Here is a 24,201-nt window from a genome sequence, read left to right on the forward strand (position 1 = left end):
ATCTCACCTCGTGGAGCATCAGTGATCATGAGGAAGGTGAGGGATCAGCGGGGAACCTAGTCAATGACCTGATGAGATCTAGGACTCAAAGAAGACCATCAGTAAAACAGTACGCTGCCATGGATTAAAGTCCTGCAGTGCACCCAAGGTCCTCCTGCCCAAACCAGCGCATGTCCAGACCTGTCTGAAGTTTCCCAATGACCATCTGGATGATCCAGAGGAGGAATGGGAGAAGGTCATGAGGTTTGATGAGACAAAAATAGAGCTTTTTGGTCTAAACTCCACTCACTGTGTTTGGAGGAAGAAGAAGGATGAGTACAACCCCGAGAACACCATCCCTACCGTGAAGCATGGAGGTGGAAACATCATTCTTTGGGGATGTTTTTCTGCAAAGGGGACAGGACGACTGCACCGCATTGAGGAGAGGATGGATGGGGCCATGAATCAGGAGATCTTGGCCAACAACCTCCTTCCCTCAGTAAGGCCATTGAAGATGGGTCATAGCTGGGTCTTCCAGCATGACAATGACCCGAAGCACACAGCCAGGGCTACTAAGGAGTGGCTTCGTAAGATGCATCTCAGGGTCCTGGAGTGGCCTAGCTAGTCTCCAGACCTGAAAGTCCATATTGCCCAGTGACAGCCCCGAAACCTGAAGGATCTGGAGAAGATTTGTATGGAGGAGTGGACCAGAATCCCTGCTGCAGTGTGTGGAAACCTCGTCAAGAACTACAGGAAACGTCTGATATCTGTAACTGCAAACAGAGGTTTCTGTACCAAATATTAAGTTTAGTTTTTCTGACGTATCAAATACTTATGTCATGCAATAAAATGCTAATTAATTACTCAAAGATCACACAATGGGATTTTCTGGATTTTTGTTTTAGATTCCATCACTCACAGTTGAAGAGAACCTATGATAGAAATTACAGACTTCTACATGCTTTGTAAAAACCTGCAAAAACAGCAGTGTATCAAATACCCCACTGTAGAAACGACCAGCTTGTGAGGTCTGTGTGGTTATGAGTTTGGAGCCCAGTCTCCTTCCTATTGTGAATCATGAACTCAGACCTGAATTAAGACAGTGGATCATAGAGAACATTGGATGACGTTATGGGTTCTTCTGTAACCTCCTAAATAAATAATGCTCCTCACTCTGGTTGTCCCAAACCCTTAAAATGACTTTGTAACCCATTCCAGACTGATATATGTAAATGACTGTTTCTCATTGGTTGTTAAATTTCTTTAGATCTGGGTGAGATGTATTACTTTTTGAGATTTTAGCTGACTTCATGTTTTCAGACAGGCTCTATTTAAGTTATTTCTTGATATTACAGGTTTGGCAGTTTCAGGCCAGGGTGTAGTTCATGAATTTGAACCAAAGAAACTCAGGTTAATCACAGATAATTTGTGTTTTAACAAGGAAAAGTAATTACTTTTTCACATAGAGCCAGGTTGGTGTGGATAGCTCTTAATAAATGAGATCATCACTTGAAAACTGCTCCTTGTATTTACTCTGGTTGTCTTTGATATTAGAATCTTTTTGATGACGTGAATCATTTGAAAGTAAGAACAAATAAGCAAATAAAGAAGGAGTCTGTAAGGGGGCAAATAGTTTCACTGTATTCTGTCCAGTGGTGCATAAGGTGAAATCTGGGCTTTAAGCCCTCAGGGAAAAGGGCTTGTCAGAATATACAGGAACTGCTGGGTTCCCCTGTTTACAGTAGTGCACACCTGGTCCTGCAGCCGCGTCCTTGGAGAGTTTGGGGAGTCTATGGCAGGGCTGAGAGCTTCCACCTCAGTGTCCATGCTGAAAAAAAGAAAGTCCAAGATAATACAGGAGGATGTGTTTAACAGTGTGAAACCTCCTAGTTCTCCTCACATCTGGGTCACACTCATGAAATTCCCACATTCTGGAGAAACACAACAAATAGTGGCTTCAACTGTGACCCATTATAATATAACTGTTGTTAAATTGCATCAAATTATAAAATTACCTGTTGACAAATGTGGACATGAATCTGTCAAGCATCAACTAAAACCACTAGTCATCAGTCTGGTTATCCCACAGTGACGTGTCTTAACTTCTTACTCTGAACTACTCATCATCTCCATCTTCTGCTGAGCTGTTCCATATCCGCTGTTCTTCTCCAGCTTTTCTAAAGTACGGTGCCAAGCCTTCTCCTCCTCCACCGCCTGCTGACAGGTCCTCAGCTGGCATTCACCCGATAACTCACCAGCTGCAGCAGCACCCTGCCAGAACAGTTAACACCACTCAGAAGAAGTTCCTTCAGGTAAATTCAATTCAGCTTAAAACTACTTTATTAATCCCAAAGGGACATTAAATGTTGTTGTCGCTCATATTATGCAGGTTTCTTCAAGGAGCTGTTTTAGATGCTGATGGCTGTGGACAGGAAGGATCTCCTGTAGCCATTTTGTAGCTTCAGTAACGTAACTAGTTTAATATAGAGGGTTATGATGCATGTTTTATCCCTCAGTGCTCCAACATTAGGAGCACTGTAGGTTTCAGGTACATGGATGATTAGACTTTATTAGCACACAGGAGGATTGTGGAACTGTGCAACTATCTTGCAACTATTGACTCTCCTAAATGAACTGACTGGATGCAATCTGCTGGGTTTCCTTAGATAGAAAAACTTTTTATCCAATTTGAATAAAAAGCTAACTCTGACTGCACTGTTCAATGGTTAGGATTAATTGGAATGTATGAACCTGACTGTTGTGAAGTGCCTTGAGACGACATGTGTTGTGAATTGGCGCTATATAAATAAAACTGAATTGAATTGAACTGAACTAACGTCAGGACAGTGTGTATCTGGTTGAAGGAAACAATCTGGATAGGCCATGACAACTAGAAAAAACAAAGATGACTGCAGAGAGAAAAATATGTGGCTAGAAGAGAAATGACAACAATCAAGATATTTTCCAAAACTGTTTCAAAGATCACATGTGGGCTTCTGCAAGGTGAGGATAACTTTTATCATTAATAGGTGAAATCTTTAGTAGAAAACAGAAGACATCTGTAGGGGATCAAATGCTTTTTCACAGAACTTTAATGAAACAAAGCAATGTAGTAAACAGATGAAGTAACAGGTAAAATACAATGAATATATGCTAGAAAGTAGAAAAGTTGCAGAGGTGCAGCTATGCACGTGCAAATAACCTGAGACTAAACATATCTAATCATGGCTTACATTAGTAACAGTTGTCCTGTTAGGGCCGTCCTCCTCAGATGAGATGTAGAACCGATCCTTCACATCCATCCTGGCAGCAGCGGCCCGGTTTGCTGAAAGAGAAAAACACAAAGGCAGAACAGGGTCAGTGATGCGATCTCTGCGGAGACCTTAATGCAGCTGCTGTGTCTCTCATGTGTGTTTCCTTTCAGTCGATTCAATCGGTGGAACACATGTAGTATGGGATATTCTGCCCTCACGTGTCCTGGATGTAAATACTTCTAATCATGTTTTGAGTCACATAATGATGTTGGGCGCTTCCCCACCTATTTTTACACATTACCATCAGTATTATTCCTCAGTTCTTACGGTCTTCACCTTCCTAGGAACACTTCTAAAACTGACTAACTAGGTGCTGCTGGTTAGCTTGTGTGTCTTTGCGCTGCCTTGGAGCTTAGCTGCTCTTGTTGGTGTTGGTCATTGCTGCCTGCTGGCTAGCATGTCTTCACAGAGTGCAGAGTTTTTTCTGTGGGCGCTGAAGCTTCATGTTTCAGCATGAGCACCAAGTTGAAGCACTGAAAGTGTCAATTGATGGATTGTTTTGGCAGTCACTCGATGCCATTCAAGCAAAGTTTGAGCTAAGACAGATGTAAACTGAAGCACTGTATAATATACTCCCAAGATGTGATGCGAGACCCAAATCTGTCATGGGTACTCGAAAGCCTGTAGTACTACCACCACCACAAGCATGTGGTGCTGGAGCAAAAGTACTCCTCCGAGTTTCCATAGAAGTAGAAGCTACATTTATCCATCTATTGGTTGAAAGGACATTTGCATTGGTTACCAGCTACAGTTCAGGGTTGTTAACACAGTTGAGGAAGTCGAAGCTGTGGGGAATCTGAGAGAGGAAATACAGACATTGTTGGCGAAAGGAGGGATTACATCCTATTCTAGACTGAAAAGTGCTGAACAAGTACCTACGAACATACAAATTCAAGATGCTAATGCTCAAACAGCACCTCAATGCTGTCGAACCAGGAGACTGGTTTGAGACAATCGACCTGAGACTCTAACCATCATGTGACAATACACCTAGAAAACAAAACATTTCTGAGGTTTGTATTCAGGGATGTACACCAAGTATATTGTCATGCCACTAGCAACCTCGCCAAATGTGTCCAGGGTGCGTTAGCTCCTCAGAGAGAAAGGCATTGGAATCTAGAAATGTGCTCGCTTTCAGTATGATGGGATCTTCAGGGCGATCAGCACTCAGACTGAGATGTTACGTGAGCTGAATCGCAGACTGGATGTGATCCTTAGGATCGCAGGCAGGTTGCGGTTCCTGGACTCAGGGATGAAATGGGATAAATCTTGGAGAAAGTTGTTCGCTCGGATCTGGCAGAAAGACCAGGAAATTGTCTGTTTGGATTCGCCTTTGAGAAGCACCAGCGAGACTCTCAAGGCTGACGGAAAATTAAGAGTCAGCCTAACCCAAATAATTACTGTTTTTCTGAATCTGGCTCCCCTGCACGGCCTTGATGGCTGGCTATCTTCAACTTCTCCTGGAAGTTATGTAAACATGACGCTCTGCTCCCTCTGCCCCCTCCCTTCCCTGAGGACATCTGTGGACCTGCTCAGAACTTTGTGGCCGGTTGATGAACATTCCAACGAACCATCAAGGATAATGGCCTCTGTGATAGTGCTTCATGGACTTACTTGCACACACTCACTTGCACACACACACACATGCTCAAGATAAACATATGCACCCCTCACACCACCTTCACCGTTCCCGGCATGATGTTGTTTTGTCAACTTGTTGCTTCTTTGTGCTGAGGTTTTTTGCAATCTCAAACTGTATCCTGCTAAGGATAAAGTGTGAAATATGATTTTTTTCCCTCTACTTACCTAATGTGGCCTCTTTTCTCATCTAGCAAGGGCAGCGCCTGTGAGTGGGCAGCAAAGCCTCGGTGACCCGTCCTCCCCTTGTCTTGTGTCATGATGTATGTTTGGATGGGTTGTACTGGAATTCTAATTTCCCCTCGGGGATCAATAAAGTATCTTTGAATTGAATTGAATAGAAGACAAGCTTGATTCATACTCTGGTAAAATATAAATACTGATTTGTAGAAAATCTAAACCTCGTAGAATTATACTTTACTCTCTTTAGACTTCCATGTTATTTCAAGTGTCCTTAATAATTACCCAATGCTAACTGAATTTCAGATATTCCCGTAGACGCCCTGTCACAAAACTACCATGAGTACACCAAAGACCAGAGGAAGTTAGAAATCACTCTCCACTTACACGGCCCTAAAGCTTACACCTATTTGGGAGAGTCTCTTAATATTAATTTCCCACATCCACATTCACTACAAAGGTATTGTCCATGTTATTTTAAGTCATGTTTTCTATTCAAGCTTTGCATTTTTTTATTCCTTTAAGACTGAAAAAAGTCAACTGCAGTAACACATTACCACAAATAAGTAATGGTAAAACAATAAACAGAAAGCCTTGTGGAAATTCTTTCTGACTTAATACTTTGTCCAATACTGCCTCCAGTGATCCGCCTCGAATATCCTGATCAGGGCATCCATGTTAAATAACTGCTTTTTCTTTTTGCCAAGGTGGATGAGTTATGTGGATGCAAAGCCTGGCCTTTCCACAAACTGACATTGACAGAACTATTTCATGTGAAGGCACCCATCTGTCCTAGGATTTATCATCAACATTAACACCCTGATGTTAACCACTCCTTAACAGCAGTACATGTGCACCTATCACTTTAGCCAAGATCAGTTGAAGCTGCACTTCAGCTCAATCAGGGGATCAGGTAGGAATTTGAAGTTTTGTTTTTTCACTTTTGGTTTGCTTGCATGTCACGCTGACAGGAGTGAGGCTGCCATACACAGGCGCCACCAAGCCCTCTGACCACAATCAGCAGTCAAGGTGAAGTGTCTTGCCCAAGGACACAACGACTGAGCCAGACAGAGCGGGGGTTCAAACTGGCAACCCACCAGTTACTGGACAAACCCCTACTACTGCCGCCATCATCGCCCAGCTAAGTCTTACTAGGTGACATGTGAAAGCGTCGAGTCTGTGTTTTTATGTTTTCTCAGAGGGCTGAAATAATAATAATGCGACCGTATTTCTGTCAGCTGTAGAAATGTCATCTTTCCCCAGAGCAGAAGAAACCAACCACAGCTATCTGCCAACCTGTATTGGTGCCCTCTTGATAATGCCCTTGTCTACATCTTGGGTTTTGCGGTTCAGAAAATTTTAAAGAAGCCTTTGTGTGATGTGTGCCGCGGTAGCTTGGTCACTGATGCTGTACCTGCATCATTTGATCAGAGCTGCCACTTATTCAAAAAAACAGAGGGGGGCTAATGATGCCATCTGAGGAAACTTTGAGGGTAGTCAGATCAGCTGAGCGTTTCATTCACCAGTCTGTGTCCAGACAAGCTGTCCTATATCAATCAGTTTGTACAGGCTGATGCTGATGCTGAGGATGTGTTTGTCCTAGGTGAGCACATTCAGGAAATGCAGTGTGGAATTGATAACCATCACAATGCACTGATGTCTCTTGTTGTTTCTGTGTTCCACAAACTAAGCCTGCACCACATTGTCAAACTGAAAACATTACAGAGTGGCAACACAAGGTAAGAAATGTGCAAAACAGTTCTTCAAGAATTGTGGCATTTTTTCTGGCAGCCTGTGTGTAAGTGTGATGTAAATAAAAAATAAATAAAAACAGAAAATTCAGAAAATTTGTTTATTTTCTTATTGCGTGTTTATTACTACTCATATATGAATATAAACTGTAACATACACTGTTTCTTGCACTACTTTACCTCAACAGCTGATGAAACGTGAATTACTGATGTGTGGGATCAATAAAGTTATTGTAGTCATCTAAGAAGGATTAATACATAGTTTTAGATGCCTATTTCCAAAGAACATTAGTGCATTAGTGTGTGAATAAATAAGTGTGAGGAATTAACGTAAGTCTCTCCACTAAAATGTGCTTTATGAACTAAAGTCACTTTAATTGTGTCAGTTCACAGCGCAGCCTTGCATCCACCAACATGGACCCCACCACTGACACGTCTCAGCAGTGGGCCACCCAGTTAATGAGGCGTCTACGTATTATTGTCTATGGTTCTTAAAGGCATCGGAGGCTACCGTAGCTAATGATTACACATGTTACAGTGGAGCCAGACTGAAGTTGGCAATCAGAGCAGAAAACAGTAGGAACCCGTAGCAGCCTGTCCTGCTGCTATAACTGAGTACTAAAGAAAATATTCTGCAAAATTACCAGAAAGACAGAAAGTCTACAGGGCTGCTGATGAATACATTAGCATGGACCAGATCCTTGCTTACACTGTAAATAATGTGCTTTGCAGGTGCCATATAAACTTTTGTCATATTGTAATTAATCATATTTTTGCTCTTAACTAGGAAGCACCTGTGCCTTCAAAAATGTTGCTGCCATATTGAAAATGGTATGAAGTATTTTCCTTTGTATCGGTAATGAGTTTGAAATTTTAGTATCATGACAACCTTTCTGGGTGCCTTATATGGGTGAAAACTACATGAAAACCAGAAGAAATTTTATTTCTCACTGCAACCTTTTCTGCACACCAAGAAAGAAATACTGCTGCCATAACTATTCCATCAGGTCCCACAGAGCTATTCAAATACTGTAATCTAGAGCAGTCCTGAAGTTGTGTTAGATTCTGATTTACAACTAAAGAACTTTGTGTGTTCAAACCTGCTGATTGTCCAAGAATTGACAGGTACACAGCCCGACTCCTCTTCAGACTTCTCTTCTTCCTCTTCAGGTCTTCCTCAGAGCTCCTCAGCTCCTGGATCAGCTCTACAGCCTGCAGGAAAACACATGCTGTGATCGTCTTCATCCCAATAAACATAAACAGCTGGTTTAAGGACTGATTTCACACCTTTTTCAGAATGGAGATTTTGGACATCTTGTTATTGGTTGTGGTTGGGACCACCTCCTTCTGCAACTCACGGAGCATCTGTTGAATCTGGGCTCGTAGCTTTCTCTCATTCATACTGTGTATATGGCGCTACATAAACAAACCGCAAACTGTTAGCTGCAACCAACTTTAGACAAAAGGTAAAAATGTGTTAAATCTGCTGAAGATGGGACTACATAACAGTCTATTTCTAGATTTTTTAGGCAGGCTGGTGTTATCCATTATATTCTGAATCAAAAGAAAAAAGTCTAATTATTTACATGTTTTCTGATCACAACCTTCAATGACTACAGTCCTTTTCCTGTCATTTTCCTCATATATACTAAAACCTGGTATTGTTTAGTGCTGCTAACTGATTCCTTTAGAAGTACTGTTGCATCACATAGAGCCAGGTTGGTGTGGATAGCTCTTAATAAATGAGATCATCACCTGAAAACTGCTCCTTGTATTTACTCTGGTTGTCTTTGATATTAGAATCTTTTAGATGACGTGAATCATTTGAAAGTAAGAACAAATAAGCAAATAAAGAAGGAGTCTGTAAGGGGGCAAATAGTTTCACTGTATTCTGTCCAGTGGTGCATAAGGTGAAATCTGGGCTTTAAGCCCTCAGGGAAAAGGGCTTGTCAGAATATACAGGAACTGCTGGGTTCCCCTGTTTACAGTAGTGCACACCTGGTCCTGCAGCCGCGTCCTTGGAGAGTTTGGGGACTCTATGGCAGGGCTGAGAGCTTCCACCTCAGTGTCCATGCTGAAAAAAAGAAAGTCCAAGATAATACAGGAGGATGTGTTTAACAGTGTGAAACCTCCTAGTTCTCCTCACATCTGGGTCACACTCATGAAATTCCCACATTCTGGAGAAACACAACAAATAGTGGCTTCAACTGTGACCCATTATAATATAACTGTTGTTAAATTGCATCAAATTATAAAATTACCTGTTGACAAATGTGGACATGAATCTGTCAAGCATCAACTAAAACCACTAGTCATCAGTCTGGTTATCCCACAGTGACGTGTCTTAACTTCTTACTCTGAACTACTCATCATCTCCATCTTCTGCTGAGCTGTTCCATATCCGCTGTTCTTCTCCAGCTTTTCCAAAGTACGGTGCCAAGCCTTCTCCTCCTCCACCGCCTGCTGACAGGTCCTCAGCTGGCATTCACCCGATAACTCACCAGCTGCAGCAGCACCCTGCCAGAACAGTTAACACCACTCAGAAGAAGTTCCTTCAGGTAAATTCAATTCAGCTTAAAACTACTTTATTAATCCCAAAGGGACATTAAATGTTGTTGTCGCTCATATTATGCAGGTTTCTTCAAGGAGCTGTTTTAGATGCAGATGGCTGTGGGCAGGAAGGATCTCCTGTAGCCATTTTGTAGCTTCAGTAACGTAACTAGTTTAATATAGAGGGTTATGATGCATGTTTTATCCCTCAGTGCTCCAACATTAGGAGCACTGTAGGTTTCAGGTACATGGATGATTAGACTTTATTAGCACACAGGAGGATTGTGGAACTGTGCAACTATCTTGCAACTATTGACTTTCCTAAATGAACTGACTGGATGCAATCTGCTGGGTTTCCTTAGATAGAAAAACTTTTTATCCAATTTGAATAAAAAGCTAACTCTGACTGCACTGTTCAATGGTTAGGATTAATTGGAATGTATGAACCTGACTGTTGTGAAGTGCCTTGAGACGACATGTGTTGTGAATTGGCGCTATATAAATAAAACTGAATTGAATTGAACTGAACTAACGTCAGGACAGTGTGTATCTGGTTGAAGGAAACAATCTGGATAGGCCATGACAACTAGAAAAAACAAAGATGACTGCAGAGAGAAAAATATGTGGCTAGAAGAGAAATGACAACAATCAAGATATTTTCCAAAACTGTTTCAAAGATCACATGTGGGCTTCTGCAAGGTGAGGATAACTTTTATCATTAATAGGTGAAATCTTTAGTAGAAAACTGCCTTTGTATCTACTCAGGTTATCTTTCGCTGGTATTTACATTCCTTTGATGATCTGAAATATTTTAGGGTAAAAAACAGAAAAACAGAAGACATCTGTAGGGGATCAAATGCTTTTTCACAGAACTTTAATGAAACAAAGCAATGTAGTAAACAGATGAAGTAACAGGTAAAATACAATGAATATATGCTAGAAAGTAGAAAGGTTGCAGAGGTGCAGCTATGCACGTGCAAATAACCTGAGACTAAACATATCTAATCATGGCTTACATTAGTAACAGTTGTCCTGTTAGGGCCGTCCTCCTCAGATGAGATGTAGAACCGATCCTTCACATCCATCCTGGCAGCAGCGGCCCGGTTTGCTGAAAGAGAAAAACATAAAGGCAGAACAGGGTCAGCGATGCGATCTCTGCGGAGACCTTAATGCAGCTGCTGTGTCTCTCAGTCAATCTTTTTCCTCACGTGACCTACAAGCTGAAATCTCTTTTACAGAAGCATTTACAGTGACTACCGTGTTTGGGTGAAAACTACATGAAAACCAGAAGAGATGTTATTTTTCACTGCAACCTTCACTGCTGCCATAACAGTTCCATCAAGTCTTTGAGCTGTTCAAATGATGTAACCTAACGTCTGAAGTTGTCTTTAGAGTCCAATTTAGAAATGTATGTGTTCAAACCTGCTGATAGACCATGAATTGACAGGTATTCTTTCCGACTCTTCTTTAGACTTTTTCCCTTCCTCTTCAGGTCTTCAGAGCTAATCTGGTGCTGGATCCGCTTTACAGCCTGCAGGAAAATACATGCTGTGAGCGTCTTCATCCAATAAACACAAAGACCTGGTTTAAGAACTGATTTCACATCATATTTACCTTTTCCATTTCATGAACCAGTCCTTCAACAACTCCAGAGGGTATTTTCATTTCATTTTCCTCGACTAAACTAAATACTGGTATTGTTTAATACTGTTGACTGATTCAAGTTTAAGTACAGATGCAATTAGCTGATGACCAGAAACAATCTATTGAACTCAAACAGCCCTGAGCAATTATTGGACAATAAAATCCAATGTTTTTTCTGCCCCTGATGCATGCACCAAAAGATCGCTCCAACTTCAACACTCTTTGATGAATACGATTTATCATGATCAGTGTGGTGTTTCAATCTGAAGTCAGTAGGGTTAGGGTGTTCATGTGATGAGATTTATTTTTATAACTTTAAATAAAATCAGGAAGTTATGGGTTCACTTTAAACGTGAAGGAGATTAACCTATTATAGAAGAGTTGCTTTGTTTTATCATTTTAAAGAGTCTAATTCTATTTGTCATGGAACAAGAAAGATCTGGAGATGTTGGCAGTTCTCTGGTTACTCCAATATTATTATTCAGTGTCTACTTATTCTACAGGGAACATACACACTCAGCCTGCTGTAGTAATGCTAGCTGTGCTAATCCTGCTACCCGCTAATATAAGGTGCTAAAGAAATCAACTCTGCAATCATGTTAACTTTGTTTTAAAATAACTGCAGAGCTGTGTAACACAGACTGAAGTCACCTCTGCTGCTACAATAAATCAATGTATGAATATCTCAATAATCAATGTTGGTGTTGCTGCTTTAATTTATTTTTGAGAGAGTATCTTGTTATATAGCACACTACAGGTTTGAAAAAAATGAAAGAAGAAAGTGTCTGTCTGTAAATGAGATATAAGGTCATTGTTTTCAGTTAGGTTTTATTTGTGCAGATACCTCTTACCCTTAACCTGTCCCTGGAGATGTCTAGCGATGCAGAGCGACAGCTCTCTAATCTGCTCCTGTTTTATTAGGAAATTACTGTTTTCATTTTACAATAAACATTTTTAATAAAGAAAGTCGCATTTTTTATTTATTAAGAAAGCAGGAAAATATAGTATTTGAATATTGCTACTGTCAATACTTGAAGAAAAATGGGAAATAGGTGAAATTGTTATGGCCATATCAGAGCTTCACAGAAAGAAAACAAAACCTCTCTGGACCTCTGCTCATCACTTCATCTGCAGTATTATGTAACCTTTACTTTACATAACTGACTAGCTTGTTCCAGACTGAATAATCCTTCCTGAGCAGCTGTAAATCATATTCACCTAATTAATTAGAACTTCAATTTGTTTAATGAGAATAAAACCTTAAAATCTAAATTTTTCTGCAAACATTTGAGGACTCTACCTGTTTGTCTGCAATTAGCTGCTTCTCGTCTTCAATGTCAGACTCTCTGAAGTCTGACGAGTCCTCTGTCTCGCTACTGGACACTAAGTCCACCACTTCGATTGCTTCCACACACACAACGTCCAGGTTCATCTCCTGTTCAGGGTGGGGCAAATCAGAGGTGGGCTTGGGTGGGGGAGACTGTGCCGGGGTTGGAGGCATCCTGGGAATGGCAGGCTCTGTAGGTGTCTGGATGGTCGGTTGGGTTTGTGGTGAAATACTTCGGTGTTCGGCTGCCACGCCCTCAGTTACTGCCACTGATTTGACCTCCAAGTCAGCCTTTTGACACACAGGGGGCTTCAGGGTGGTGTCGTTCACAGGGACAACTGGGTGGCTTGGACCCTGAGGCCCTATGAGGCTTCCTTCAGAACTCACTACCTGGGTGGGGGGCAGGTGAGGGAGTTTGATAATGATGGGGTCCTTGACAGGGTGGGGCGGGATGATTTTTAAAGTGCAGGTCCTCTGCTGGGACACAGAAGCAGATGGTTGCAGTACAGAGTCGGAGGAGGAAGACGAGGATGAGGATCCTGGGGATGATGAAGCTAAAAGCAGAGATGAGTATACTGCTGAAGATGTTGAAGAGCATAAGTTGGGCAGACTTGGCCTTTTCACAGCAGCTACAGGAGCCACCTGAGAGCAGGAAGCAGGAATGACTGAGGAGGAGGAGGAGGAGAAGGAGTAATAAGAAGATGAGGAAAAACTCATTAGATCAAAAAAGTTACTTTACACTGAAATCTGTAACAGAGCCATCTCGGCTGCCATGGTGAAGAGTGCCTTTTTCAGATTTCTTTTCATTAAAAGGCAAATGTCCTGATTAAATCCAATAATGGTTTTCAAGCTCCCAGTTTGAGTTCAGGCCGCAGACACCCAGATCACTTAAAAAGTGACTTAAAACTTACCTAATTACACATAAAACTAAATGTTACTAAAGCAAACTTTACACATGTGTGTTTATTTTAAACTGAAAACCATGCACAATTTTCCCAATGAAATAAACTGGGGTTTGTCGCTTTAATGGAACAAAATGTGACACAGTTCAAGCAGTATGAATACTTTTGCTCTCAGCTGTATATACAACTATCCAATGGAAAGGGGAGAAAACTCTGATTTAAAGTTAATAAGTTATTGTAACAACAATTTACTGTAACACTAACGACTTCTTTACACTGATACAGTGTTCCCTTTCAGTCGATTCACTCAGTACAACATGAGTATGGGATATCACGCCCTGCGTGTCCTGGCTGAAGCCACCTCTAATCACGCCTCTTAGGCAAATGATGTGATGACGACTGATGACAGGCCCCGCCTGCACTATATACCTGTCCGTCATCATCGTCATTACTCAGTTCTTACGCTCTTCACCTCGCTAAGAACACCTCTTTGAGTCTGGCTAGCTAGCTGCTGCTGATTAGCTCTGTGTCTCTTTTCAAAGGGCTACTTGGAATTAGTTCAACTGCTTTTGTTGGAGTTAGTCACCGCTGCCTGCTGGTAAGCGTGTCTGCCCGCAAAGCGCTAATTTCAAGCAGTTCGGTCTGGCTTTGTGGTTCGGGATGAGCACAAAGCCAACACAAGCGAAGCAGAAATCTTCTATTCGTCCCTGTGCGGTGTGGCTTCTCGCTTCATGAGAAGGACCAGCATGAGGCTTGTCCCGTCTGTCTCGGGATCGTTCACGCTCGCAGAGCGTTGGCGGAGCCCGAAGCATGTGCGTTCTGTAGCCAGCTTCGTCGCTCGACCCTGGAGAGGCGGGTTAAATTCCTCGAAAAGGTGCTGGGAGAGGCTGCTGTCTCATGGCGAGACCCACTGCTCTCCGAGGCGGGAAACCCAGTTTTGTCCGATTCTGACGAGGACGGCTTTTCGGTTGAAGTCCCCGCTTCCAGCTGGGCAGACCATATGGAGTATATTAATGGGTTAGCCGATAATGCAGGTGCTCGGTCTAAGCTTCAGCTAGAACCCCTTCAGGGAGAAGAGGACGTACTGGACATTGGTTTGGATGTTCATGGTCTGTCCGATGATGAGGATGAGTCTCTGCCGAGTCAGGCTGCCGCTGCTGCGCCAGCAGACCCGGGCGACACGTCTTTCTTCTCTCTTTGCCGCCGTGCAGCTGATACCCTGGACGTGGAATGGCCCTCCCCACCTCCTGCAGAGAAGCCATCGCGATTCGCGGGGTTTTATCTCCCCTCGGAGCCGGCCGCAGTCAAGCATCATCTACCCATGTTCCCAGACTTTATCTCTGAGTTGACGTCTTCATGGAACAAACCACTGTCCACCCGCGTCACGGTACCGGGTTATGGACAGTATCTGGACCTGGAAGGCGCCGAAAAAGCCGGACTGGTGAATCGTCCGCCTATGGAACCGTCTTTGGCAGCATATCTGGCCCCATCCCAAAATCACGGTGTGGGTGGTCCAACATCGCTTCCGTCTAAGCACTGTAGGTTCTCCGCTGCTCAATTGAAGAAAATCTACAGGGCTCAAGCGACCACCGCTCGTGCCCTGAGCTCCATTACCATGCTGCAAACATACCAAGCTATGCGCTTGGCGGAGCTTGGAGCCGCAACACCGCCGGAGAGCCTTGTGATGCCACTCTTGAATGAGGTGAGAATCACCGCTGACAACATCCTCCGTGTATCCCGCTGTGCAGCGCTATCACTGGGCAGAGGGATGGCATCGACGGTGGTTGCCCAAAGGCACCTGTGGCTGACGCTCTCTGACATCCCGGATAGGGATAGAGCAGTCTACCTGGATGAACCGCTGGTAGCCGACGGGCTGTTTGGACAATCTCTCGACGCCATACAGGCGAAATTCGAGCAGAGGAAAAAGCAGACCGAAGCACTGCGCAGTATCATCCCCAGGCGAGATGTGAGACCCAAATCCAGCTCGGGCACTCGCAAACCAGCTGTACCGCCACCCCCAGCGAAGAGGATGACGCGACCCGTGAGCTTGAACCCTCAGACGGCACAGCCACAAACATCGGCCAAGCACCTGCTCCGGGGCTCCAGAGGGACTCGACGTCCCGAAAGAAGAAAACATAGTCCTCCTAGCTGTGGGACTCGGGACTCAGGAGTTTCGGGAGCAGGGAGACATGTTTGCCAGTTGTCGGCGGGTGCCGTCCAAAAGAGGTTTTGCTGGTGTTGTTCCAAGAGGCGCTGCATTTCCCCCACACAGTCTCCCAAGCACAATTTCCCAACAAATATATTTGCACTAAAAGCCCCCAGTTTGGGTGCGTTGAATGTGTTTCTGAGCACTGCAGTTGTTCCAAATGTTTGTATGGATGCTCCAAATGTTTCAATAAAGACAGTTTTTTCTATGAAAAAAAGTCAAAATCAAAGAGCTGCAGGCGACAGCCAAATGAGGCTGCACCTCTCTCGCACGTCGGGAGAGGGCAGCACCGTTCCACCAACAATGCCGCAGGCCAGTCACCTGGCTGCACGTCTCCATATGTGACCGTTGCTATGGGTTACCGTTTACAGTTTCGCCGGAGACCACCCCACTTTGTTGGCGTGGTAAACACGGCAGTAATGGCCCAAGCAGCAGAGGTTCTGAGAGAGGAGATAAATACACTGTTGGCAGAAGGAGCTATCCGTGCGGTTCCCGAGTCGGACATGAACAGAGGTTGGTACAGCCGTTATTTTGTTGTTCCGAAAAAAGGGGGCGGGCTTCGTCCAATCCTGGACTTGAGAGTTCTGAACAAATACCTCCGAACATACAAGTTCGAAATGTTAACACTCAAGCAGCTTCTGAGTGCTATCAGCCCGGGCGATTGGTTCGCCACGATCGACCTGACAGACGCTTACTTTCACGTAGCGATACACCCGGACCACAGACAGTTTCTGAGATTCGCCTTCGAGGGCAAGGCGTACGAGTACCTCGTACTGCCTTTCGGTCTGTCTCTAGCGCCTCGCACCTTTACAAAATGTGTAGAGGCAGCGCTAGCACCTCTCAGAGAGACAGGGGTCCGCATTTTAACTTATCTCGACGACCGGGCTGTAATAGCCAGTTCCAGAGAGCAGGCGACAGTGCAGCTGTCTCGGGTTCTGTCGCACATTCAAGCCCTAGGATTTTTGGTAAACTCTCAGAAAAGCTCGCTGATCCCAAGTCAGCAATTTTCATTTCTCGGTCTGGAAATATGCTCCCTTACAAGCAGGGCACGTCTTTCCGACCACAGAGTGGCCGCGTTTCACCGCTGCCTAGCTCAGTTTCAGTTGGGACACAAACTGCGTTTCCAGACCATCTTACAACTGATGGGTATGATGGCATCTATGATTGCAGTAGTACCACTCGGTCTACTGAAGATGCGCCCGTTCCAGCGGTGGACCCGCTCTCACCGGTTGTGTGCATGGCGTCACCGCAGCAGAAAGCTAACGATAACCACTGCCTGTATGTCGGCTCTCAGCCCTTGGCGGGAACCAGGACTGTTGTGCCGAGGTTCGCCAATAGGGAGAGTAACCTTTCGCAAGGCGGTTTCCATGGATGCCTCCCTGAGGGGGTGGGGCGCGTTGTGCGATGGCATGGCCGTGAAGGGGGTTTGGACACTAGTACAATCCAAACTCCACATAAACTACCTGGAGCTCTTAGCGGTTCTGCTGGCTCTGCAACATTTCTGCCAGGTTCTGTTAAACCAACATGTTCTGGTCAGGACAGACAACACCACTGTGATTTCATATATAAACAGACAGGGAGGGACTCGTTCACTTCCTCTCCTAAAACTATCTCACACCCTCTTACAGTGGTGCAGCATACCTTTTCTGTCTATCAGAGCTACTCACGTCCCGGGACGTCTGAATCTGGGTGCAGATTTGCTCTCCAGAGGCAGACCTCGGGTGAGAGAGTGGAGGCTTCACCCTTCCGTGGTGGCACAAATATGGTGTCTGTTTGGGACAGCAGCAGTAGATCTTTTTGCCACCAGAGCCAACACCCACTGTCCTCTGTTCTTTTCCATAACAGATCACGATGCTCCACTGGGAGTGGATGCCCTGGCCCATCCATGGCCCAATGTACTCCTGTATGCATTCCCCCCAGTGGAAATGATACTACCTGTACTAGAGAGGGTGCGCAAACAGGGTCTGTCCCTAATTTTGGTAGCACCCCGTTGGCCTGCAAAGTCATGGTATTCCGAGATAATCAGCCTGCTGGCAGCAGAGCCGTGGCAACTCCCCGTTTGCCGGGATCTCCTCACTCAGGCAGGGGGAGAAAACATTTCATCCACACCCAGAGCGGTGGAAGCTGCATGCTTACCTGCTGAGAAGTCCAGCTTGTTAGCCAAAGGCCTCCCCCCTGGTGTAGTGGCAACAATCCAGAATGCAACAGCATCCTCCACTAGAGGCTTATACGCTTATAAATGGAGAGCTTTTGAGCAGTGGTGTGAGGACAAGCACATTGTTCCATTTCAGTGCCCTATGGTGGAAGTTTTAACGTTTTTACAGGATCTGCTGGATAAAGGTCTTTCCTTTTCCACAATTAAGGTCTACTTGGCTGCCATTTCTGCCTGCCATATTGGTTTTAATGGAGTCACAACAGGTGCTCATCCTCTGGCTGTACGCTTCTTAAAGGGGGTTTGTAGACTCAGACCTGTGATTAAACCCAGTTTTCCTTCCTGGGATCTCACATTGGTACTAGAAGCTCTTTGTGACCCTCCATTTGAACCTTTGGAGTCAGTAGATGTGAAGTTCCTTTCATATAAGCTTGCTCTGCTTCTTGCTCTGACAACTGCAAAGCGAGTTGGAGACCTCCATGCTTTGTCTGTAAATCCTACCTGCATACACTTTTCACCTGATGGTTCCAAGGTCACCTTGCGACCCAATGCAGCTTATCTTCCTAAGGTTATACCTTCGGACTACAGCTCCATGACTATGGAGCTTTCGAGTTTTTGTCAACCTCCTTTTGCATCTGAGGAACAAAGGAGGTTACACTTCCTGTGCCCTTTACGTGCACTGCGTAGTTACATTGACCGTACTCAGTCTGTGAGGTTGTGTGATCAACTGTTTGTGTGTATTGCTAACCCAGCAAGGGGGAAAGCTCTGTCCAGACAAAGACTCTCCCACTGGATTGTGGAGGCTATTTCTCTGGCTTACAGCAACAGGGGTCTCCCAATGCCATGTGGTGTGAGGGCTCACTCCACCAGGGGCATAGCGACCTCCTGGGCCCTATTTAGAGGGGTGTCCATGAGTGACATTTGTGCTGCAGCCAGCTGGTCTTCGCCGCACACATTTGTAAAGTTTTATCGTTTGGATGTGACAACCCCTTCTGTGGCTCACTCTGTTCTTTCTGCTGGGTCTGAAGTGCTGCACTAGTATGCAGTGTATGATCCAGGTTTGATGGCTGCTCTGCGGGGCGTTTATATATGTCCCATACTCATGTGTTGTACTGAGTGAATCGACTGAAAGGGAACGTAAAGTTATGCATATAACTACTGTTCCCTGAAGGAGAGTAACGAAGTACAACACATTGCTGCCCCGCTGCTCAGCTGGGCTCGGTGAATAGCGGCTATCGAACTGAGTAATGACGATGATGACGGACAGGTATATAGTGCAGGCGGGGCCTGTCATCTGTCGTCATCACATCATTTGCCTAGGAGGCGTGATTAGAGGTGGCTTCAGCCAGGACACGCAGGGCGTGATATCCCATACTCATGTGTTGTACTTCGTTACTCTCCTTCAGGGAACAGTAGTTATATGCATAACTTTACGATTCAGACTGGGTCTGATCAGAACTGCATTAAACTAAACCTCCTCTCTATAACTTCCCATATTGACAGTTGTAGTAAACAATATTTTGACAGAACTCAACAATTACCCGTCAGGTATAAACACTTACCTCCCTGTATGGTTGATGATGGATTAACTGGTCTCAACTGGTTAGTGGGAATCAGCTGGACCAATGATCCATCAGGTTTTAGATAATACTGGGTGCCTGATGATGATGACCGAACTGGTTTCAGGACCATCCTTTGGCCTGTAAACTGAGTACTCGGAATCACTGGGGGGAGTAAATTAACCACCTTACGAGTACTTGGAACCTGAACCAACAACGGATGAGGGTCTATAGGAGGTGTCAAGCTCAGAGATGGGTTTGAAGATCCAACAACCAAGTTTTTAGGCTCAGAGTCTAGACACACATGAAACAATAGACAGATGGTTAAAGATTTATAAAAGATACCCAAATTCATACAAGCCTACATTTGAGAAAGTTTGATTACAGAATGGATGTTACAAAGTGACCATGGTTCTGTGAATTCCTGGATGACTACTAGTTGAAGTAAACAAAGTGGATGTATCTGCTCGAGTTCTGTGCAGGTTCAGATTTAATAAAAACAAAGTCTACCTGGGCATCACTGGTCTAAACAGCATGCGGGAGGCTACATTTGGTCTCCTGGACCTTCTCGCCAAGGGGAAGTTCTTAGTGATCAGTGTGACTGGCCGGAATTCACAGAATCATAGTTACTACGTAAACTCTGTTCTGTTGTGTTCCTTTCTGACTCCCAATGGCAGTAAACGAAGTGGATGACCTATTCCAGCAATACCACAAGGAATGGAATACCCACACACCGCCAGAGGCAGAACCACAGAGTCTAGTGCTGAATCTTGGCCCACATTAAGGTGGTAGAAACATGCAAGCATGTACAGCATTGCCCAGGATGCTGCCACACAAGATGTCCCCTAGCGGCATGGTCCTTATTGCTGCCCAAGACATACTCAAAGTCCTGGTAGAATGGTGTACGACACCCAAGGTAGGAGCAGTACCCACAGGTCTATACACCAGCGCAAAAAAAGATCAGCAACCACGGCCTTAGAGGGCCACAAAGTGCGACTGTATAGTCACAGGCAGAATGACACTTTGCAACACCAAAGATGTGCTTACCTCCTTAAGACACGCAGAAAAGCAATAAGAGCCAAAAATACAGTCTTGTAGACCCATTAACCTGCAAAGCAGCTTGTCAGGTCAACAGCGACGAGATCAAAAGAGAGCTAATGTAGTGCCCCTCATGCTATTTATAACAGTAACGCACAGGTGGGCTACACGTCACCTATGCAACTTTGTTTACATTAAATCTTCACCTGCGCAGAGCGTGAGGAGAGATATCCACTTTGTTTACTGCCACTGGTGGTCAGAAAGTAAAACAGAACAATGAAATTGTTTCCCACCTTTCATCTCGTTTCCTCTTAATATGCACTCTTTGATGGCTGAAGCTTTTTTTTTTTTACAAATAAACATCTTTAGGGATTTTCATTTTGTTTACAAAAACCTTTCATCATCTGTCTTTTTTTAATCTGTGAAGACCAAAGCTAAATAGGAACCAATTCATAATGACAGCAAGTGTGACTAAATGTTAATTATGTTTTCCAAAAACCAAGTTTTGGACTGTGGATCTAAACATACAAAAATGGTGCTGGCTGCAAAACGTGCTTATTAAAGATACAGTTGGTGGGTCATTTGGTGCCAATATTGGAGCTATTTTTACAGGAAAATTAAAATCTTGATTTTATTATGATGTCCCAACATAAAAACACTGTTCTTACAAAGAAAATATTCAACACAGGAAACTTGCAAAAACCTTATCTGAAATGAACACTTTGTGCACAACATTCAAGGTAAAGTAACAACACCCGGCTAAACTGGACTTCTGAAACATGAAGATTTAATAGTTTTAATATTTTTTGGCTGTTTTCAGTAAATGGTACTGGCAGACTTCATATAATTGCTGAAAATCGGAAAATAAAATGAACATGAATTTCCAAGCAAAATTATAAACCAAAACACTTACCTCCCTGAAAGGTTGATGAAGGATTAACTGGTCTCATCTGGAAAGTGGGAATCAGCTGGACCAAGGATCCATCAGGTTTTAGATAATACTGGATGCCTGATGATGATGACTGAACTGGTTTCAGGACCATCCTTTGACCCATGAACTGAGTGTTCGGAATACGAGGGGGGGGCAAATTAACAGCCTTACGAGGACTTGGAACCTGAACCAACAACGGGTGAGGGTCTACAGTAGGTGTCAAGTTCAGAGATGGGTTTGAAGATCCAACCACCAAGCTTTTGGTCTCAGAGTCTAGACACACATAAAAACAATCAAGACAGTTGATTAAAGACTTAAAAAAACATACCCAAGTTCTTACAAATCTACATACATATACACATATATATATACTTATACACATATGTATATACACACAAACATATATATATATATATATATATATATATATACACATATATGTATATGTATGTATATACACACACACACACACATATATATATATAAATATATAAATACATCCCCTCCTTGAACCGCCACCTTAACGTGGTAGAGGGGTTTGAGTGCTCAAATGATCCTAGAGGCTATGTTGTCTGGGGCTTAAATGCCCCTGGTAGGGTCTCCCATGGCAAACAGGCTCTAGGTGATGGGTCAGACAAAGAGCGGTTTGAGAATCCCTCAGGATGACTACAGAATTGAGGCACGTGACGTCGCCCGGTACGGTGGAGCCGGGGTCCCACCCTGGAGCCAGGCCTGGGGTCGGGACTCGTCGGAGAGCGCCTGGTGGCCGGGTTGCTCCTTGCGGGACCCGGCCGGGCCTAGCCCGAACGAGAGACGCGAGACCATCCCCCAGTGGGCCCACCACCTGTAGGGGGAACCGTGAGGGACTGGTGCAAAGAGGATTGGGCGGCGGACGAAGGTGGAGACCTCGGCGGCCCGATCCCCGGATGCTTAGGCTGGCTCTAGGGACGTGGAATGTCACCTCGCTGGGGGGGAAGGAGCCTGAGCTGGTGCGGGAGGTCGAGAGATATCGTCTAGAAATAGTCGGGCTCACCACCACGCACAGCGTGGGCTCTGGAACCCATCTCCTTGAGAGGGGCTGGACTCTCTTCTACTCTGGAGTGGCCCGCGGGGAGAAGCGGCGGGCTGGTGTGGGTTTGCTTGCTGCCCCCCAGCTCAGCTGTCTCGTGTTGGGGTTTACCCCAGTGGATGAGAGGGTCGCATCCCTGCGCCTTCGAGTTGGGGAGAGGTCTCTGACTATCATTTCGGCCTACGGGCCGAGTGGTAGTGCGGAGTACCCGGCCTTCTTGGCGTCCCTGTCGGGGGTGCTGGATAGTGCCCCTCCGGGGGATTCCATTATTCTGCTGGGGGACTATAACGCCCACGTGGGAAATGGCAGTGACACCTGGAGAGGCGTGATTGAGAGGAATGGCCTCCCCGATCTGAATCCAAGCGGTGTTTTGTTATTGGACTTCTGTCCTAGTCACGGATTGTCCATAATGAACACCATGTTCAAACATAAGGGTGTCCATCAGTGCACTTGGCACCAGGACACCCTAGGCAGGAGGTCAATGATCGACTTTGTTGTCGTATCATCAGACCTTCGGCCGCATGTTTTGGACACTCGGGTGAAGAGAGGGGCTGAGCTGTCCACTGATCACCACCTGGTGGTGAGTTGGATCCGCTGGAGGAGGAGAAAGCCGGACAGACTCGGCAGGCCCAAGCGCATAGTGAGGGTCTGCTGGGAACGTCTGGCAGAGCCCTCGGCCAGGGATGTATTCAAGTCTCACCTCCGAGAGAGCTTTGACCAGATTCCGAGGGATGTTGGAGACATAGAGTCCGAATGGACCATGTTCTCCACATCTATTGTCGATGCTGCTGCCCGTAGCTGCGGCCGTAAAGTCTGCGGTGCCTGTCGCGGCGGCAATCCCCGAACCTGGTGGTGGACACCGGCAGTAAGGGACGCTGTCAAGCTGAAGAAGGAGTCCTATCGGCTGTGGTTGGCTTGTGGGACTCCTGAGGCGGCTGACGGGTACCGTGGGGCCAAGCGTGCCGCGGCCCGGGCAGAGGCAAAAACTCGGACTTGGGAGGAGTTCGGAGAAGCCATGGAGAAGGACTACCGGTTGGCCCCGAAGCGATTCTGGCAAACCATCCGGCGCCTCAGGAGGGGGAAGCAGTGCTTTGCCAACACTGTTTACAGTGGGGGTGGGGAGCTGCTGACCTCGACTGGTGACATTATCGGCCGGTGGAAGGAGTACTTCGAGGATCTCCTCAATCCTGCCATCACGCATTCCCTGGTGGAAACAGAGGCTGGGGACTCGGGGTTGGACTCTTTCATCCCCCAGGCTGAAGTCACCGAGGTGGTTAAAAAGCTCCGCGGTGGCAAGGCTTCGGGGTTGGATGAGATCCGCCCTGAGTACCTCAAGTCTTTGGATGTTGTGGGGCTGTCATGGTTGACACGCCTCTTCAACATTGCGTGGCGGACGGGGACAGTGCCTGTGGATTGGCAGACTGGAGTGGTGGTCCCCCTTCATAAGAAGGGTGACCGGAGGGTGTGTTCCAACTACAGGGGGATCACACTCCTCAGCCTCCTTGGTAAGGCCTACGCCAGGGTATTGGAGAGGAGAGTCCGGCCGATAGTCGAACCCCGGCTTCAGGAGGAGCAGTGTGGTTTTCGTCCCGGCCATGGGACACTGGAACAGCTCTATACCCTCTACAGGGTACTCGAGGGTTCATGGGAGTTTGCCCAACCGGTCCACATGTGTTTTGTGGACCTGGAGAAAGCATTCAACCGTGTCCCTTGTGATGCCCTGTGGGGGGTGCTCCAGGAGTATGGAATCGGTGGCTCTTTACTAGGGGCCATCCGGTCTCTGTACAAGCGGAGCAGGAGTTTGGTTCGCATTGCCGGCACTAAGTCGGACCTGTTCCCGGTGCATGTTGGACTCCGGCAGGGCTGCCCTTTGCCACCGGTCCTGTTCATAACTTTTATGGACAGGATTTCTAGGCGCAACCAAGGGCCGGAGGGGGTCTGGTTTGGGGACCAGAGGATTT

At 45.5% G+C, this 24,201-nt stretch overlaps 1 protein-coding gene across 5 annotated transcripts in view; it reads right to left on the reverse strand.

The window, feature by feature from the left end:
• The window catches only part of mgaa (MAX dimerization protein MGA a), a 75,419-nt gene that overhangs the window by 7,614 nt on the left and 43,604 nt on the right, over positions 1–24,201 (reverse strand). For 3 of the 5 annotated variants that reach the window (XM_047345176.1, XM_047345175.1, XM_047345174.1), the window contains exons 16-27: positions 21,154–21,444; positions 19,206–19,496; positions 12,357–13,048; positions 10,835–10,943; positions 10,429–10,520; positions 9,219–9,379; positions 8,861–8,936; positions 8,150–8,278; positions 7,963–8,074; positions 3,213–3,304; positions 2,090–2,250; positions 1,732–1,807 (exon numbers count right to left, since the gene is read on the reverse strand). In XM_047345176.1, the coding sequence (XP_047201132.1) occupies positions 1,732–1,807; positions 2,090–2,250; positions 3,213–3,304; positions 7,963–8,074; positions 8,150–8,278; positions 8,861–8,936; positions 9,219–9,379; positions 10,429–10,520; positions 10,835–10,943; positions 12,357–13,048; positions 19,206–19,496; positions 21,154–21,444 (2,282 nt within the window). The remainder of the gene's footprint in view (positions 1–1,731; positions 1,808–2,089; positions 2,251–3,212; positions 3,305–7,962; positions 8,075–8,149; positions 8,279–8,860; positions 8,937–9,218; positions 9,380–10,428; positions 10,521–10,834; positions 10,944–12,356; positions 13,049–19,205; positions 19,497–21,153; positions 21,445–24,201) is intronic. The other 2 variants (XM_047345177.1, XM_047345178.1) reach the window with 2 other exon arrangements.

The sequence above is a fragment of the Girardinichthys multiradiatus genome, chromosome 19, assembly GCF_021462225.1.
Source record: "Girardinichthys multiradiatus isolate DD_20200921_A chromosome 19, DD_fGirMul_XY1, whole genome shotgun sequence".
In the NCBI taxonomy this organism is placed as follows: domain Eukaryota; kingdom Metazoa; phylum Chordata; class Actinopteri; order Cyprinodontiformes; family Goodeidae; genus Girardinichthys; species Girardinichthys multiradiatus.